The sequence below is a fragment of the Alnus glutinosa genome, chromosome 12, assembly GCF_958979055.1.
Source record: "Alnus glutinosa chromosome 12, dhAlnGlut1.1, whole genome shotgun sequence".
In the NCBI taxonomy this organism is placed as follows: domain Eukaryota; kingdom Viridiplantae; phylum Streptophyta; class Magnoliopsida; order Fagales; family Betulaceae; genus Alnus; species Alnus glutinosa.
The window spans coordinates 1,477,165-1,494,160 of NC_084897.1; the positions used below are offsets into that span (position 1 = coordinate 1,477,165).

The window sequence follows — 16,996 nt, forward strand, 5'->3', positions numbered from 1 at the left end:
GTGCAGGGAGGGGCGGGTTTAATACCTAAATCTAGAAACATGAGAAACCAAACCAAAACTAGATTTTCTCAGGAACCACACAAGAAAATCAAATTCAAACAAAATTAGATTTAAACAAGAAAATCACAAAAGTCATATTCAAACAAATCACAAAAAAAGGATAAGAGGTCACTGACCTCAGGTTAGAGGGGAATCATTCAATACTGGTCTTGAAGCAAGCGTCGACGATCTTCCCGCCGTTTTCGGTCTCCTTGTCAACCCTGATCTGGAGCTTCATGACGTCCTCACAGGACAGACGACTTGGCGAGGCCTATCAACTTCCATAATTCCATATCCATTGGAGTAAACGCAAGAAATCGTGAAGAAGAAGAAGAGGCGAAGGGGTGCGGGGTGCGGTGCTAGGGAGTAGGAAGAAAAGAAGGAAAAAATGTGAAGAGGGGGGGGGGGGGGGTGCGGCGCTGCTAGGGTTAGTTTTTAGGGTTTTTTGTATTTATTTTATTTTATTTATTTATTTAATGGGGCAGGGCAGGTCCTCATTAATTTCCAAATAGACCACCTGCAGCTCGCACCGGACCGTGCGGGGGGCCCAATATCTGGCCCGTGGCCCGCGTGGCATATGCGGGTTAGTCAAATTTTGGGGCAGGGCGGGGTGGGTTACTTGGGTTGGTGCGAGAGCCTGTGGGTCTGCTCACTCCTAACTGTGATTGGTAGGATGAAAAACTCGTAAAGAAATTGCGTAAAGCAGACTATAAAAAGCATTAAATCTACATAAAGGAAAGAGAGGGGCCCGAAGTTGGTTGCAATATCAAACTCATCAAAGCATGTACTATTAGTAACTGTGATGGGTATGATGAAAAACTCAAAGAGATTATGAAAAGCAGATTGTAAAAAGCATTAAATCTACTTAAAGGGATGAGAGGGGCCCGAATTTGGTTGCAATATCAAACTATGATTGGTAGGATGAAATACTCATAAAGAGATTACGAAAAGTAGACCGTTAATAGCATTAAATCTACATAAAGGGATGAGAGGGGCCCGAATTTGGTTGCATTACATATAGCCAATTGCAGAATTCAATTCTCTGGTCCTTGCATTTTATTTAGACATTAATAATATCATTAAAATATAAAACTTTCGTGGTTGTCAAACACATCAAAGCAGGTACTATTAGTAACTATGATGGGTAGGATGAAGAACTCATAAAGAGATTACCAAAAGCAAATTGTAAAAAGTAGTAAATCTACATAAAGAGATAAATTTACATTTTTCTCCATGCAAGCACTAAAGTTAAGGCAGTAAACTCTTTCCTTCCCAAAGCAAAACATATCTACCTTTATTTGTTAGCATTGAGTGATGCACTTATTTCATACCGGCTAACATAGCTTGTTTTAAGTGACTTTTTATGTTAGTTACTTCAAAAATTAAAAAAGAAAAGCCGCTTAATTTATATCACATTAGCTGGTACAAAATGGGTGTGAAGAAAGCTATGTTAGAGATGCCACCATTTCAAAAGAAGAAAGCTACATCAGAGATGCCACCAACCTCTTCAACCCAAGGAAGATTTAACGTCACTTTGCCACCATTGATACCAGCCAACCACTCCAAAGCGACCTCAGCACCATTCAAGTAACACCTCTTTGGACACTCACTCGAGTAAGCTAAGAAATTCCCTCCACCTTTAACCTTAATCTCAGCACTAGGCTCAGATCCAGATGCCTTGTACCTCAATCCTTGAATTGTCCCACCGCAGTTAAACATGTTTGTGAGTCCAATAGGTGCAAGTTTGGCGGTGCGATTGAGCTTCATAATCGGCACAACGCGGAAAAGCTCAAAGGAAGATGCTTGTAGAGTTATCTCCATTGCAGCAGACTTGGGGGTCATCAATAGCAGTTCCTCAGCCAGGCTGAGATATATTGCGTACTCTTCAGACGAACCCATTTGCTTCTGGTTCCATTCGATTTCGTTAACATGAACCGAACCAGAAACTTGCTTGTAGCACTCAGGGTAGCCTCTGAGTTTTTGCTCTTTGGGATCCCAACCAGCTCCTTGGCAGTTGAATGCTCCAATAACACCTCCATACTATAAGGAATTCAAGTATTTGTGATTTAAAAGCTTTTAACTACAACACTGAGAAAAAGATAGTGCTGTTTTTGGATTACAAAAACAAACTGATGTTTGAATATTAATTTAATGATATAAGTCTGCTAATATCTTATCAGCAGATATAACATGATATCAAAGCAGAATTGATATTTTCGAATCCCTACTCCTTGTTTTGGTTAAATATTTCACGTGTTGAGTTGAGAAGAGAGCGGAACTTTAAGAATGCAGGAGGGGTTCGAGCCTAACTTAGTCGACCCGAACATGATATTTGAAGAGACCATGATATTGTTTGCTTTTGTAGTGACTGGAAAATTTCAGTCAAAGGCAAAGCAAATATAAAAGATGTGCAAAAATCTATACCTTGTTGAGGTTCCAAATTTTGAGCATTGTCTTCTGATCTAACAGGAGTTTCTTGAAGAGACAGTCCCTGGTAGGTAGGGCAAAATGGTGGCATTTTGGAATGGTACCATCAGGGTACACTAGCATCTTAAGGAGATCAAAATTGTGACTGCCCAGAGTGTCACTCACGTAGATAGGACCCCCACAAATGGCCCTTGATGCTGCATGGTATTTGGCACAGAGATGGTCTGATTGGAACATGTCCCAATCGGGTTGTATAATCTGCCCCATCCACATACTGTTATATGCACTGTGGACTATATGAAGTCCTTGTAGCCAATAGACCCCCGCAGGATCTCCCTTTGGATCTTGACGCCAAAAATCTTCACCTGGAACAAAAACAGTAGTAAAATTAGATTAACCTACACATCAAATTAAGAAGAGTAAAAAAAAAAAAAAAAAAAAAAGAAAAGACTTTCTTACCGACTCTTTCCATAGAAATTTGATTTGTCCCAAGGAAGAAGAAGTCATTGCATTGTTGCATGCTAGAGATGAGTCCACTCCCATCAAAGTTCTTTGAAAGGGAATTTGTCAGCCCCTTGTGATAGGCCTTTGCAAGCTCTACCCGGCCTCCATATTCTTCAGAGACATACTCAAGAGTCTGAAATATTGGAAATAAATATATGGAATTTGTTAATAGACTACACATCAAAGGTCAAATATAAAATAAATTGTTAAGATGGGTTAAGGGTTTAACCAAATCAGTATTCAAAAGTCCTACTAAGCGTTACCTTGGAAGCGATATTAAGTATTAAAAGTTTAACCAAATCAATATCTAATAGCTAGGTCCAAACATATATTTCTTATTATATGCAATTAAGTAGACTATTTAAATGCATAAAAAGTAGGATAAATAATTTTTTATACAATCTTGTAAACCTAATATAAAATTAGTGAGTTAGAATCAAAGGGTTTAACTCGTTTAATTAAATATGCCAGGTTAAAAGACTCATACTTGAACCGGTACCCGACACGAATTGCCACACCTGGTAAAGAGTAAAATAGAAAATAGAAAACCTACATGAATGACATCAACTTTTACTCCTGTGATTCCAACTTGGGCAACATAAGAGTGCATAGAGTCATAGAAGTCTTCGGCTTGATCAGGATGAACAAGCCCGATCCCGCCTTCAACGATCTTCACCACAGCAAGATTGTTCATCATCCCGGCGAGGCCAGGAGAGACTTTGCAGGGAATAATCTTTGAATTCAGATGGATTGAAGCAGGCCTAACGCAGCACCGCAAAGAGCGTGCCACACGTAAATATCATTCAAACCTTTGAACTTTGTCCTCAAGTCCCTCATGAAAGCCTTCATTCCGTGGTTTTCACTGTTGCTAGAATGGCTTGGAAGCCTGATTTCTTTACTGCCAAGCAACTCATTTAGCTCTTGTTTCATCTTCTGAATTTTTGATTCAATCTCTGATATATCATCCACCCCTGCTTGAATCGCCTTTTCCAGATCCTTCTTAAGGCGGTGTTCGATCTGGATTGCCTTTGAAATTATCATCTTTGTCTGAAGTGGATCGTGCCGAGGAGCATTGGGATCCAACAAGGAACCACCGGCGTATTTTCTGAACTTCTCACATTCATCAAGCCTGTGAAGCCTGGCAGTCATTCGAATGCCACCGAGAACAAAGTTTTTTGCATCCTCCTTTGGGTTCTCGCCATCCAAATTGATGCTTTGCCAGCCATCATCAAGGATGAGAAACCTTGGCGACACAGCACTCTCGGCGAACTCATTCATTCCATGCCAGACATCAGCGGGTTCTACAGTTAAGTAGAAGGCATCCCAAGTACACCAACCAAATTTGTGAACAAGATTTGGGACTGTTTTCTCTTCTAGGAGCCTAAAGGTATTGAGCCAATTGAGGTGTACCCTAAGAACTCTATAGGCCTCTTTCATCAAGTCGTAGGGATTTTCAGGACAATGAACATAGGCAATTGCATCAAAGCTCGATGATCTCACTTGGGTATAACCACTCTCTGCAACATGCCCATCACAGCCAGGATGAAGAGCAGACCTAAAACCTCCTTCAATGGTGGGTATGATTATTACGTAAGACCTTCTCTCGGGAACTTTTAAGAGCACCCATTGGGTCTCCATGTGTAAATCTGAACCAGAATTTCCCACCCACATGGTAGACCAAAAGGCTTTGAACCTAAAGATGCTCAGAAAATCCCTACCACTGAATTTACCCAAGGAGTTAGTCAACCTGTCGGATGGTTTCTCTTTATGGAGTCCTAGGAATCCACCCTTGTAAGACCGGGCAAGAACATCCTGGATCAGGGGAAGTGGAGCATCAGAAGATCGCCAGATGGAACAAAAGGGACTGAAGAAAACATTGCTAGGAGCTTCGGAGAGCAAAGTGACACCATTGACACTAAACCTGCCATTAGATAAATCAAAATATTTCCCCGTAATCTTCTCTTGAGGGTCAATGGGGTAATTGTTACTGTTAGGAGGTGCCATGAGCTGAAGAAAACAGAGCATAAAGAAAGAAGAAACAGAGAAAGATTAGAAAGAATAACACAGAAGGCTATAGGAAACCGCGGGTTTACATATTGCATGCAAATTTTCACGGAAATGAAAGAGTTCTCTTGGAGGTCAAGTCCTTAAACTGTGAATCAAGTTGACTACAGTCTACGTACATGATTAGAAGCGCAAGAACATGAAACCTCTACGAGAATTCTAAGAGCACAAAGGCAAAGAAATCACCCTCATACACCTCTTTGTTTCAATTATTAGACATTTGTGATTCCTAAACCGAATGTTGGATGTACATCTGCACCGTAACAGAACATATTATTCGTTACGAAAAATAAAAGAAAAAAGGAAAATAAAAAATAAAAAATAAAAAAATAACCCTGGAATCTACTATGATACACTGGCTATCCGAGCACGCTTCTTTATGTCAATTTGTTATTTGGCTGTCCATGCATGCTAAAATACATTTACATATTGAAAGCACTACATGCTTCTTGTCTCCAGCTTCTTCTACGCCTTGTTGACAAGGCTAACATTTGGGCAACCTGTTAGCCTATTAAGAGCTCTCACAATCGCAATGAGTTCTTTATATTTGATTTTTTTAGAAAAAAATTAAATAAAATTCACAAATTTCAAATGCTAGCTCCGTCTCTCCTTACTTTCATATACTTTCATTCATTCCAAGTATCTGATAGAAGAGCAAGAGTCCTTAGTGAGACCTTCAATATGAACTTCTAAACTATTAGACAGTATAATAATATTGCTCTCTTTTTTATGCTGACCATATATTTAAAACTTCCACATCACTTTGCCAAAAAACCAAATCACAAGGTTTCCATATTGCCAATTCACAATTTTCACACTTCCAAAGCTTGTTAAGTTTTTGTAGTTTGTTCTAAGAAGGTGGAGTTTACTTGATAATTAAGACTACCTGCCTGTGGTTATGGAATGAAAAATGATTGCCAAATCAAGGGATGTGCGAAATATAAAGAAAGCCCAACCAAACCCAAACAACTTGTGTTGTCCTCTGTGAAGTGAACACTGCTTAGTGTGATGATTGATGGACCCTCAAGAAGTAAAGTCCCTAAAAGCCCCCAACGCATATACCTTCTGGGTTGGGCTTTGTCGAGTCCAAGGAGTAAAATACAACCTAGTTCGGAGGACTATGTCCCCATAACCCAAGAACAAAAAGAAGAGGATTCATGTAATTTTTTGTTCAAATTTCATGCAATTCAAGCAAGGAATGGGAAAGAAGTGCAGGGTCTGAGTGCTTCTGTGGGCCACCCCAAATGACCAGAAGTGGTTTCGACCACCCCTATGACCGGCTTAAGAGTGGTTCGTGTTCCTCATGTGGGTTGAGAGCAACAATATGAGAAAACTCGAAACCCTTCTTTTTTTTTCTTCTTTTTTTTTTTATTAATTAAGTTTTTGGATTGACTTCCTCCACATGATCTCCAAATCAGATTCTTCAATTGCGAGACCCATTTGTGACGTTAATTTGGTGTGAGCTTAAGATGGGTTTGTAGGCTAACTTCTCCCTTCTACTTGTTAAGAAACAATTTATTCCAATTTTTTTAACGGATAGACTTAATCATTTTTTAATTTTCTGAGTTAGAATGCCTTCAAACAATCACTTTAACTTAATTAAAGAGATTGCTTCTCTTCTCTTCCAATTTTATTTTTTATTTTATTTTTTTCAGATTTTGCAATAAAATTATCAAGCATTCTCACATGCATAACTCTATTTTCCAAATATTTCACTAACCAACCACGGAATTAGCCAATTACAAGCAAGCTGAAGTTTGACGGAATAAAAAATGTGCGTATATATATAGCTTTTATTTTTAAAATTTTCATTATAGCTTTAGTCGGTTTGAAATTCGATTTTTATTTTTAATTTTTTTTTATAAAAAAAAAAATGGATTCTAAATTACGACCTAACCCAATCGAAATTTGAAATCTTGCTGTCAAACTAGAGCCGAGGCGTGTTAGTAGTTGACCAGACAAGTCGGGTCGGTTCAATAAACTAGGATTAAAACGGTATTGGGAGGCTAGGGTACTTTTGCCCAACCCTATCGTTGGACATAGAAAAATATGTGCATCCTAATCCAAGATCCTTCTAATTAAAGATTGTTGTCAAAGTCTAAGATCTTGAACTTGAAGAATGTTGTCAAAAGTCCAAGGATGTTCTTCCTGTTTAAAGCCTCAAATTGCGTGTTAGTTAAGTTAGTTTACCATTACAGTTGGTGGTCTCAACATGCTTGGACTTTTCAACTACCTCTTAAAAATTTTGGCCTGGTCGGTGGGAGGGAATCGAATGTCTTCTTATGCCGACCAAGAGAAATGGATAATGCTTTTTTTCTTTTTCTTTTTTCCTTTTTTTTTTAATTTTTTATTTATAAATACAACAGAAAACCACCGCATGCTAAGGCACTAAAAAGGAAGAAAGGGATTCATTTCCAAAACAGGTAGGAAAAGATCCAAAGCGATATGAATAATTGGGAATGCAGCTAGATGTGAACCTAATTGCGGCTCAGTTTGCCACATGATGGGCACAAAAGTTTGCACTTTGGTTAACGTGACTAGCTGACCAGCTAGTTGTTGTTGGCGAATCAGAGAAAATATGGAATATAACAAAGGAAATTTTCCAGTCTTGTATGAGATTAGGATTCTGAAGAGATAGCGTGACAACAAAAGAGTCACCTTCCAAGATGAAATGTTGATGCTCCAAAGATAAAGCCAAACGACAAGCTAGAAGAGCTACTGTGGCTTCGCCAAAAACTGGAGAACAGAGAGGGCTAATAATAGTAAAACAACTAATAATGGCTCCTCGAGAATCCCTACAAACAGCAACTTAAGCAGAAAAATCATGACGAATCACTGTATCATAATTTATTTTATAGTAAAGAGGAGATGGTCTTTCCCATACCACAATCTTTGGCACAAGCGTATTGATCCAAGCAGAATGATGATGCTTGACTATCTGATTGATAGTTGAGGATATAACAAGAGCATTTGTAATTATATCCTCATGAAGTGCTTTATTCCTTGCCAACCAGATTTGATTACAAGCCACCATGACAAAAATTTGAAATAGGTGTTGGTCAAATATAGGAATTCCAATCTTCTCTGGATGCATAAGGAAATCTAGCCAAGAATCTATAGAAGAAACTCTTAAAGCAAGAATACTCAAAAGCCAAAAAGAGTTCCTTCAAACCACTTGAGCTACAGGGCATGAGAAAAATAAATGAAGAATAGAGTCGGTAAGAAATGAGCAAAGAAAACAAGATGTATCCATAGTAGAATTATGAATAGAACAAGAGATGCGAATTTTTGTTGGGATTATGTCCCAAATCATTTTCCAAATGAATAATCGCAAACAATGATGCAACTTCAGCTTCCAAAGACTTTTCCACTTTGAAGCATTCAATGGACATGATAATTTTTTTTTCTTTAAAATCTATTAAATTGGAATTTATTTTTAAAAATACATGTCATATGTTACATTAACCTTATTAAAAATTGGGGGTGTCAATTCGTATTCAAGCGTTAAATTCAACTAATATCGAGATATGAATATAAGATTAAATAAGTTAACTATAAATCGATCCATTTAATTAAACATATTAAATTTCTCAAGTTCTCAACACTAATTCAATAATTTTGTGTTAGATTTAAGAGTTATGTCAAATATTGACAAAACCCTAATAAAAGTGTATATAATTTTCACGTGCTATAAAAACATAAATCAATTTAATAGGTCAAGTTCAAAAGAAATTTATCTCAACCTTAAAAAAAAAAAAAAAAAAAAAAAAAAAAAAAAAAAAAAAAAACTGTCATTTTCTTTGTTTTTGGGCAGAAATGAAGGGTTATCTCAACCTTAAAAAAAAAACCAGCCTATGTGGGCTCGTAACCATTCATTTCTGCCCAAAAACAAAGAAAATGACAGTTTTTTTTTTTTTTTTTTTTTGGCATGAAAATCTTTCTTATCTTGATTGCGATAGATAGTTGATTTTAACTTCGAATTTGGTCATAGATATTTTCAGAGTTTGGAGTCTTTCATCATTTCTTTTCAGCTCTTTCTGGACGTGACATGTCAATGTCATCATACACGCACAGTTGTTTTTGTATTGCATTTATGACACGTGGTGCCAAATATGCATGTATGGCTCGGACAAATTGCTTGCAAGAAATATGAGATAATTGATAATTCTATTAACAAATAATTTATTTAAGATTAATCCATTATATTTTTTATTATAATAAATTACCTAAAGCTGGAAGCAACGATTAGTACCTTTCTGTCTAATCGTTGTAGTTGGCTTAAATCAGAAGCAACCAAACTACTTTGGATAACCCTTTTAATTTATTTTCTATCTGTTTCTTTTGGTTTATTTTTATAATTTCTTAAATTATTATTTATTACAAAATTTCAAACATACAAAATAAGTAATTATTTGACATAGTATCAGATTTAAAAGTTATGAGTTTAAACATTTTTTTAGTCGTTCATCTTTTATTTTAATTAAATAATTTTTAAGTACACGAGAAGAGTGTTAAAATATTAATTATATAATTAAATCAATCATTTTCTATCAACTTATGAGTAATATTAATACTTTTCACACCGATTGATATGACGTGTTTTAAGTGAATTTTTTTTTTTTTTTTTTAAGTGACTGATAAACATGATAAGTTACTTAAAATATATTAAATCAGTTGGCGTGAAAAGTAAGATTACTTATTAACATAATTTAAAATTCACAATTCTCACTATTTTAAAACATAAATATAGACATGTATATCCGGGGGGGAAAGTTCTTCCTCTTTGATTTTATATTTTACACTAGAAGAAATTAGAAGCAACCATATTCTATTCCCACTTTTTCTTTCTTTAACATTCTCTTAATATTTTATTTGATCTTTTACTTTACTTTTATACCTTAATCTAGGCTGAGATTCAGTGACGTTTTCTCCGCCATGGTTTTGATCCGAGGATTCCAGTCTTTTTGTTAAACACTACTCTTGAATAAATAAACCTCAAATTATTTTTAAGACATATTTTATATTTGATTTTGTTGGATTTTCAGCATTGAAATTTCTGCCGGATTTCGATCAAACTAGGCCAGATTCCAGCAATACTGGCCGGAATCTGGCCAAACAGGCCGGATTCCAGCCATACTGGTCAGATTCCGGCCAATTTATCTGGCAATGGCGGCCAAACATCTCCGAATTCAGTTTTATGCCGTTAGCGATTTTTTCATATGAGCCTAACAATAGAAATGATTTTGTTTGAAAAATATTTTATGACGGAAAACATTTTACGTCGAAACAAACAGAACATTAAAAATTGATTTTTGCACTTTCTCTTTTATATTTTCTTATCTTTTTCTTCAAAAAAAATAGGCAGACCAACCCAAAGAGATTTTCTTTTTTACATGATTCTCAAAAAATTATGCAAATAGAAAGCTAATTAAGCGTTGGGATTAGAATTAGCTGCGATTAATTAACCGAATAATAGTTTGCCCAACGTCTACATGAGAGAAGCTTTCAATCAAACTCACTCGCCCGAACAGGTGTTCGAACAACGCAAAACCTGCTCCGATACATAATCCTATCGGACCCTCTTCCGACTCCTTGCCCAAAAAACACCAATCCTTTTTGATACGCTTGGCATATATTTGTCAGGATAGAATCTAGTTAGGCTACAATCTTGCTGACCTTCTCCTTAATAAATCATTTCCCCCCAAAAGCGTGTTGGTTAATTATTTATAACTTTTGCCTTATAATCATACTTTGCCCATAATATAATATACACAGCAATTTGTGGTAGTCAATCATCTCTAATAATTTCGGGATAAATATTAAAATCATAGTGTTGGTTCTGAAAGCTTGATAAATTATGTTTGTTAACGTGTTTTAGGGATGTTTTTTATTTTTAATATTTTTATGAGTATTTTATATTTTTAGTTGTTTGTTAATTTTTTATTGTAGGAACAAAAAATAAAAAGTTTAACAAACATAGCCTAAGGCTTCCTCACTTGGTTAAGCTGATAGCAAATAGCTTAAGGCTTCCTCACGGCTTGAGGTCATGTTTTGCTAATTAACTTAAAATGTTAAGCTGATAGTAAACGATAAATTTAATTATTTAATTATATTTAAAATTATTTATTTTTTAAGTAACATGTTTTGAAATTGTTAAACCAAATAGACACTTAATATAAGAAAGATCAATAAGCATGCACCAACTATCATGGAGTAGAGTTGTTGAACCAAAAGGACACAAATTTTACAGTAGAATAATCTCAAGAAACTTCATATTAACAAAGGGATAATGTTCATTCTTCCCAATGCAAACTACAACTCCAATAATAAACTGCCCAACAATTCCCACAATCAACAACAACAAAAACCCTTAATTTATTTAAACCAATTAAAATCAGTTTCAAAAGACAAAAGCAACATCAGAAATGCCACCAGCCTCTTCAACCCAAGGAAGATTCAAGGTCAGTGTCCCACTACCCAGCCACTCAAAAGCAACCTCAGCACCATTCAAGAAGCATTTCTTTGGAGACCCACTTGAGTAGGCCAAGAAATTCCCACCACCCTTAACTTTGATCTCAACACTACTCTTCTCAGCAACTCCAGACTCAATGTATTCCAACTCTTGAATCGTGCCGCCACTGTTGAACATGTTCGTGAGCCCAATCGGAGCGAACTTGACGGCGGCGGGGCCGAGCTTCGCGACCGGCACAAAGCTGACAAGCTCGAAAGAAGATGGTTGGATGGTGATTTGAATTGGATCAGATTTTGAGGTCGCTAAGAGCAGTGCTTCAGACTCATTGAAGTAGACTACGTACTCTTCAGCCTCACCCATCTGGGCTGCCTCTGTCTTCTGGTTCCATTCGATGTCGGAGACATGCACTGAACCAGACATTGGCTTGTAGCACTCGGAGTAGCCCTTGATCCTTTGCTCCTTGGGGTCCCAACCGGCCCCTTGGCAGTTAAATGCTCCAATCACACCTCCATACTGCAGAATATGAGAAAACAAATTTAAGTATTTTTGCTTTTAAACGGAATTGAATTTCTAGCAACCTCTCAACTAAATATATCTAAAACATGGGAAAACTTGTATAATTTCTTTTCAGTAGAAAAAAAGATGAAAATGTTCATGCTAATCTACCAATTATTTCTAAAGCTTAAGCGGATAGAAAATTGTGAATTTAAATAGTTAATTGATATATTAACACTCTGATCTCTTACATTTGAGTTTAAACTCTTTCTAAAGCTCAACACGTTCAATATTTAACTGTATTGTAGCATAAAATGTGGAGTCATGATTGAATCTTATAACTTTTGTTATGATACTATATTTGTTGAGATTTATGTATAAATTTAAAATCGAATAAAAGCGGAACAGTAACGGAAGTAAGAGAGTGAAAAGAGATAGAAAATTTACGTAATTCAGTCTATGACCTACGTCCAAAGAGTAAAGTCCAAAGGATTACATTGTACTCAATAACTTGATTGTTTACTATAGATAGGTCTCTATTTATAATAATTCATGCTTATCTTAAAAGTTGATAATTTTAATTATTTAATTAATATATTAACACAATATGAGTAAATCAATTATTGAAAAAAGAGTGCATGTCATAAAGGAGAAATGGGTACCTTGTTGAAGTTCCAGATTTTGAGAATGGTCTGCCGGTCAAATAAAGGGTTCTTGAAGAGGCAGTCTCTGGTGGGGAGAGCAAAATGGTGGCACTTGGGAATGGTCCCATCAGGGTACACAAGCTTCTTAAGGAGATCAAAATTGTGGCCGCCCACAGAATCACTAACATAGACTGGACCGCCACAAATGGCCCTTGATCCTGCATGGAATTTGGCACACAGATGATCTGATTGGAACATGTCCCAATCAGGCTGTATAATCTGCCCCATCCACATGCTGTTGTAGGCACAGTGAATCATGTGTACCCCTTGCAGCCAATACACTCCCATTGGATCCCCATTTGGATCTTGGAACCAGAAATCATCACCTGCAACCGAAATATGTAAAATTAACCCCTATTATGCTTTTCCGTGATTTTGTTAAATTGTTAGCAATTTAAACAATAAAATAAGAGAGCAATTATAAGACCCATATGCTCAAATAAGTCGTTTGAACAGATAGGTCATAAAATTTCTCAACATTTGATGTCCTAATCACTAGTAATTCAAAGTAAAATTGCTGAAATTTCTATCCAAAAAATAATAATAAAATAAAATAAATAAATAGAGACAGTTTGGTTGGACTTTCTTACCAACCCTTCCTATGGAAATTTGATTTGTCCCGAGGAAGAAGAAGTCATTGCATTGTTGCATGCTGGCGATGAGTCCACTCCCACTAAAGTTCTTGGAAAGAGAACTTGTCAGCCCCTTGAAATAGGCCTTTGCAAGCTCCACCCGGCCTCCATATTCTTCCGACAGATACTCAAGAGTCTGAAATATTTAAAATAAATATAGGAAATTAGTTTTTTTTTTTTTTTAAGTGAATATATAGAATTAGTTAATAGACTATCCAAACCCATAAAAGGTCAAATATAAAATAAATAGTTGATTTAATTAAATCAATATCTAACGGTCATATATTCATACCAAATAAATTATATGATTCATTTCTTTTTCTTATTATTTTTTTTTTAAAAAAATTATCATTAGAAATTTAATGATAATTTTAAAAAATATGAGAATTAAGAAGAATCAAAGAATGATACATACATATATATAGCATATCACTATTGAAAATGAATATATGCAATTAAATATATAGTATTTAAAATTCATAAAAAGTAAAATGGAAACTAGAAGACGTACATGAATGACATCAACTTTTACTCCTGTAATTCCAACTTGGGCAAGGTAGGAGTGCATAGAGTCGTAAAAGTCTTCGGCTTGATCAGGATGAACAAGCCCGATCCCACCTTCAACGATCTTCACCACGGCAAGATCGGTCATCGTCCCGTCGAGGCCGGGAGAGACTTTGCAGGGAACAATCTTTGAATTCAGATGGGTCGAACCGGGCCTAACGCCACCCCACGCGCCGCAAAGAGCGTGCCACACGTAAATATCATCCAAACCTTTAAACTTTTTCCTCAAGTCCCTCGTGAAAGCCTTCATTCCGTAGTTCTCAGCCTTACCATTACGAGAACAGCTTCCACAGCCTTGGCTGCAACTGGAAGCAGCGCTGCTTTCGTCTCCACCAAACAGCGCATTTAACTCCTTTTTGATGTACTGAATCTTCGCTTCAAACTCGGATAAATCGGTGGCTCCAGATTGGATCGCCTTGTCGCGATCCTTCTCAGCGTGCTCCAGCTCGATTGCCTTCGAGATCAGCATCTTTGGCTTCTTTGGATCGAATTTCGGAGCATCCGGACCCAGCAAGGAACCGCCTCTGTATTTTCTGAACTTCTCACATTCATCGAGACGGTGAAGCCTGGCAGTCATTTGAGTCCCACCCAGAACAAGATTTTTCGCGTCCTCATTCGGGTTCTCGCCGTCTAAATTGATGCTTTGCCAGCCATCGTCAATGATGAGAAACCTTGGCGACACGCCTCCCTTGGCAAATTCATTTACTCCATGCCAGACACCGACGGGTTCTACGGTTAAGTAGAAGGCATCCCAAGTGCACCAGCCGAATTTGTCGACTAGATTTGGGGCTGTCTTCTCTTCCAAGAGCCTAAAGGTATTGAGATGGACCCTAAGAGCAGTATAAGCCTCTTTCATCAAGTTGTAAGGATTTTCAGAGACATGAACATAAGCAATTGCATCGAATTTCGATGTTTTTGATTTTGTAGAACCACTCTCTGCAGAAATCATGGCATGGCCATCAGAGCCAGGATGAAGAGCAGATCTAAAAGACCCTTCAATGATGGGTATGATAATGACATAAGACCTTATTTCTGGAACATCTAAGAGCACCCATTGAGTCTCCATTTGTAAATCTGAGCCAGATTTCCCCACCCACATGGTAGACCACCATGTTTTGAACCTAAAGATGCTCAGAAAATTCCTATTAGTGAACCTACCCAAGGCGTTCATCAACCTATGGGATGGCTCATCCTTAGAGAAACCGAGAAATCCGCCCTTGTCAGACATGCCAAGGACACGCTGGAGCAAGGGAAGTGGAGCATCAGACGGTTCGCAGATTGAAGAGAAGGGACTAAAAGAGACATTTGCAGGAACTTCAGTCAACAAAGGCACTCCTTTGACACTAAACTTCCCGCCAGACAAGTCAAAATATTTTTCCAATCTCTCCCCTCCCGGGACGCTAAAGATTGAATCAACATGGTCGTTAGGGGGTGCCATGGGCAAAGAATTTCAAAGGAAAACAGAGAGAGCAGAAGAAATACAGAGCAAAAACAGAGAAAGACGAGATTAGAGGACTCAATGAAGAAAACAACAACGCAAACCGTTCGAGAAACTTTTGGATTTTACGTGGAAGACAAGTACATCTTAACCGGGTTTTTATAGGAGCAAACGGATCACCAACTTGGAAAAGAAAATCTAATATACGTAAGGAAAATATAACGAACTTCGATTTTTATTTTCAACGACTTAATGACTTTAAAACTGGAAATGGTGCAATTAATCTTTGATACGCTATAACGTTAGAGAAGATGAGAATATAATCTCGAGGTAAACCTCTGCACCAGTGTTGGAATATACGATCTTAGATACACTTGACGTATATGGAAACTGTGACGAGAGAGATTGCACAGAGAGAATAAATGCTAAGAAGAATATAGGAAGATTTAGTTTGACAAAGAACTTGAGTTGTTTGCTTGCAGAAAGAAATGGGAGGGATATGCATGTATATATAGGGAGATAAACTGAGATGGGTCCGTGGGAAAATTGAATAATAAATAGAATCAAGGAAGCTATCGGGATAAGAAGGTTTTGGGCGGCTCTTTTTGGTTTGTCTTTTAGGTTTTTGAGAACCTGTTCTCTCTTCCTTTGTTAGTGCCTGAGGAACCTTCTTGTTGCAGTCCACTGGGACTAGTTGTTTCCATGGACGGTGGCCAGTTTTTCTTACAACCCGACAAATAAATACTGGGGAGCGGCGAAATTACATTTTACAATTTATCTAACAAACGGTTGATAAAATAATCAGCTACAAGAGTATCTTATTGTACGACAGTTGTTACGTCGGTTATTAAATAATTAAATTAATTTGTCAAAAAAATTTATTTATTATTATTATTATTTAAAAAAATAATAATAATAAATTAAAAGCATTTCTAATATTTTGTGCTATTTAGCTAACGAATTTTCAAATCTCATTAATCAACTTATGTAAAATTCTTCTATATTTTATTAAAATAATTATTTTTAAATTTTTTATTTATTTTAATTAAAAACTCATCTCCACCAAATAAAAATAATTATATATGCGAATAGCAAAACAACAAATATTTTTCAAGACTTCCTTTCATCTGCTTATCTAAATTTTTTCTCTATTTTAATATTTTTTTTTATTCATTTTAGTTAAAAACCATCTCCACCAACATAACCCATTTGCTTGCAGCATAAATCGAAAATCTCACCATCACTGACAATCAAATGGATCAGCTGCTAGCTGTATGAGAGGAATGTAAACTGGAGAAATAATAAATCGCAGAAAGGAGGAAGAATCACAAATCAGACAATTTTTACCATTCCCAACCATCATCACCAAAAAATCAAACCATTCAAATATCAGATGAAAATCCCATCTCAAGTGAGAGGAAAAATCACCATAGACAACAGTACAAAGCTTACATATGTAATAGTAGATCACCATGTGTAACTCGTAACCGTGGCAAAAACCCCCATTCGTTGCAGAAGAAGCCCATGGTGAAAAATCACCATTGCAGAAAGAAGAAGCTCACGGTGAAATGAGAGAGCAATCACCATTAATGGGTAAAGCCGCAGATAAAGAGGGGTGAGAGAAATATTAAAAAAACAAAGGAAAAAAAAAAAGGTA

General features: G+C 36.6%; 1 protein-coding gene and 1 pseudogene across 1 annotated transcript; both read right to left on the minus strand.

Moving 5' to 3' along the window:
* Positions 1 to 1,506: 1,506 nt before the first annotated feature.
* Positions 1,507 to 5,065, minus strand: LOC133852216 (stachyose synthase-like; annotated as a pseudogene).
* Positions 5,066 to 11,276: 6,211 nt separating this feature from the next.
* On the minus strand, positions 11,277 to 16,050 carry LOC133851766 (stachyose synthase-like). The gene is made up of 4 exons (XM_062288337.1): positions 13,849 to 16,050; positions 13,296 to 13,473; positions 12,664 to 13,031; positions 11,277 to 12,019 (listed from the first exon to the last, which is right to left on the minus strand). Exons 1-4 carry the CDS (start codon positions 15,337 to 15,339, stop codon positions 11,435 to 11,437), a joined length of 2,622 nt encoding a protein of 873 aa, XP_062144321.1. The 5' UTR covers positions 15,340 to 16,050; the 3' UTR covers positions 11,277 to 11,434.
* Positions 16,051 to 16,996: the final 946 nt, after the last annotated feature.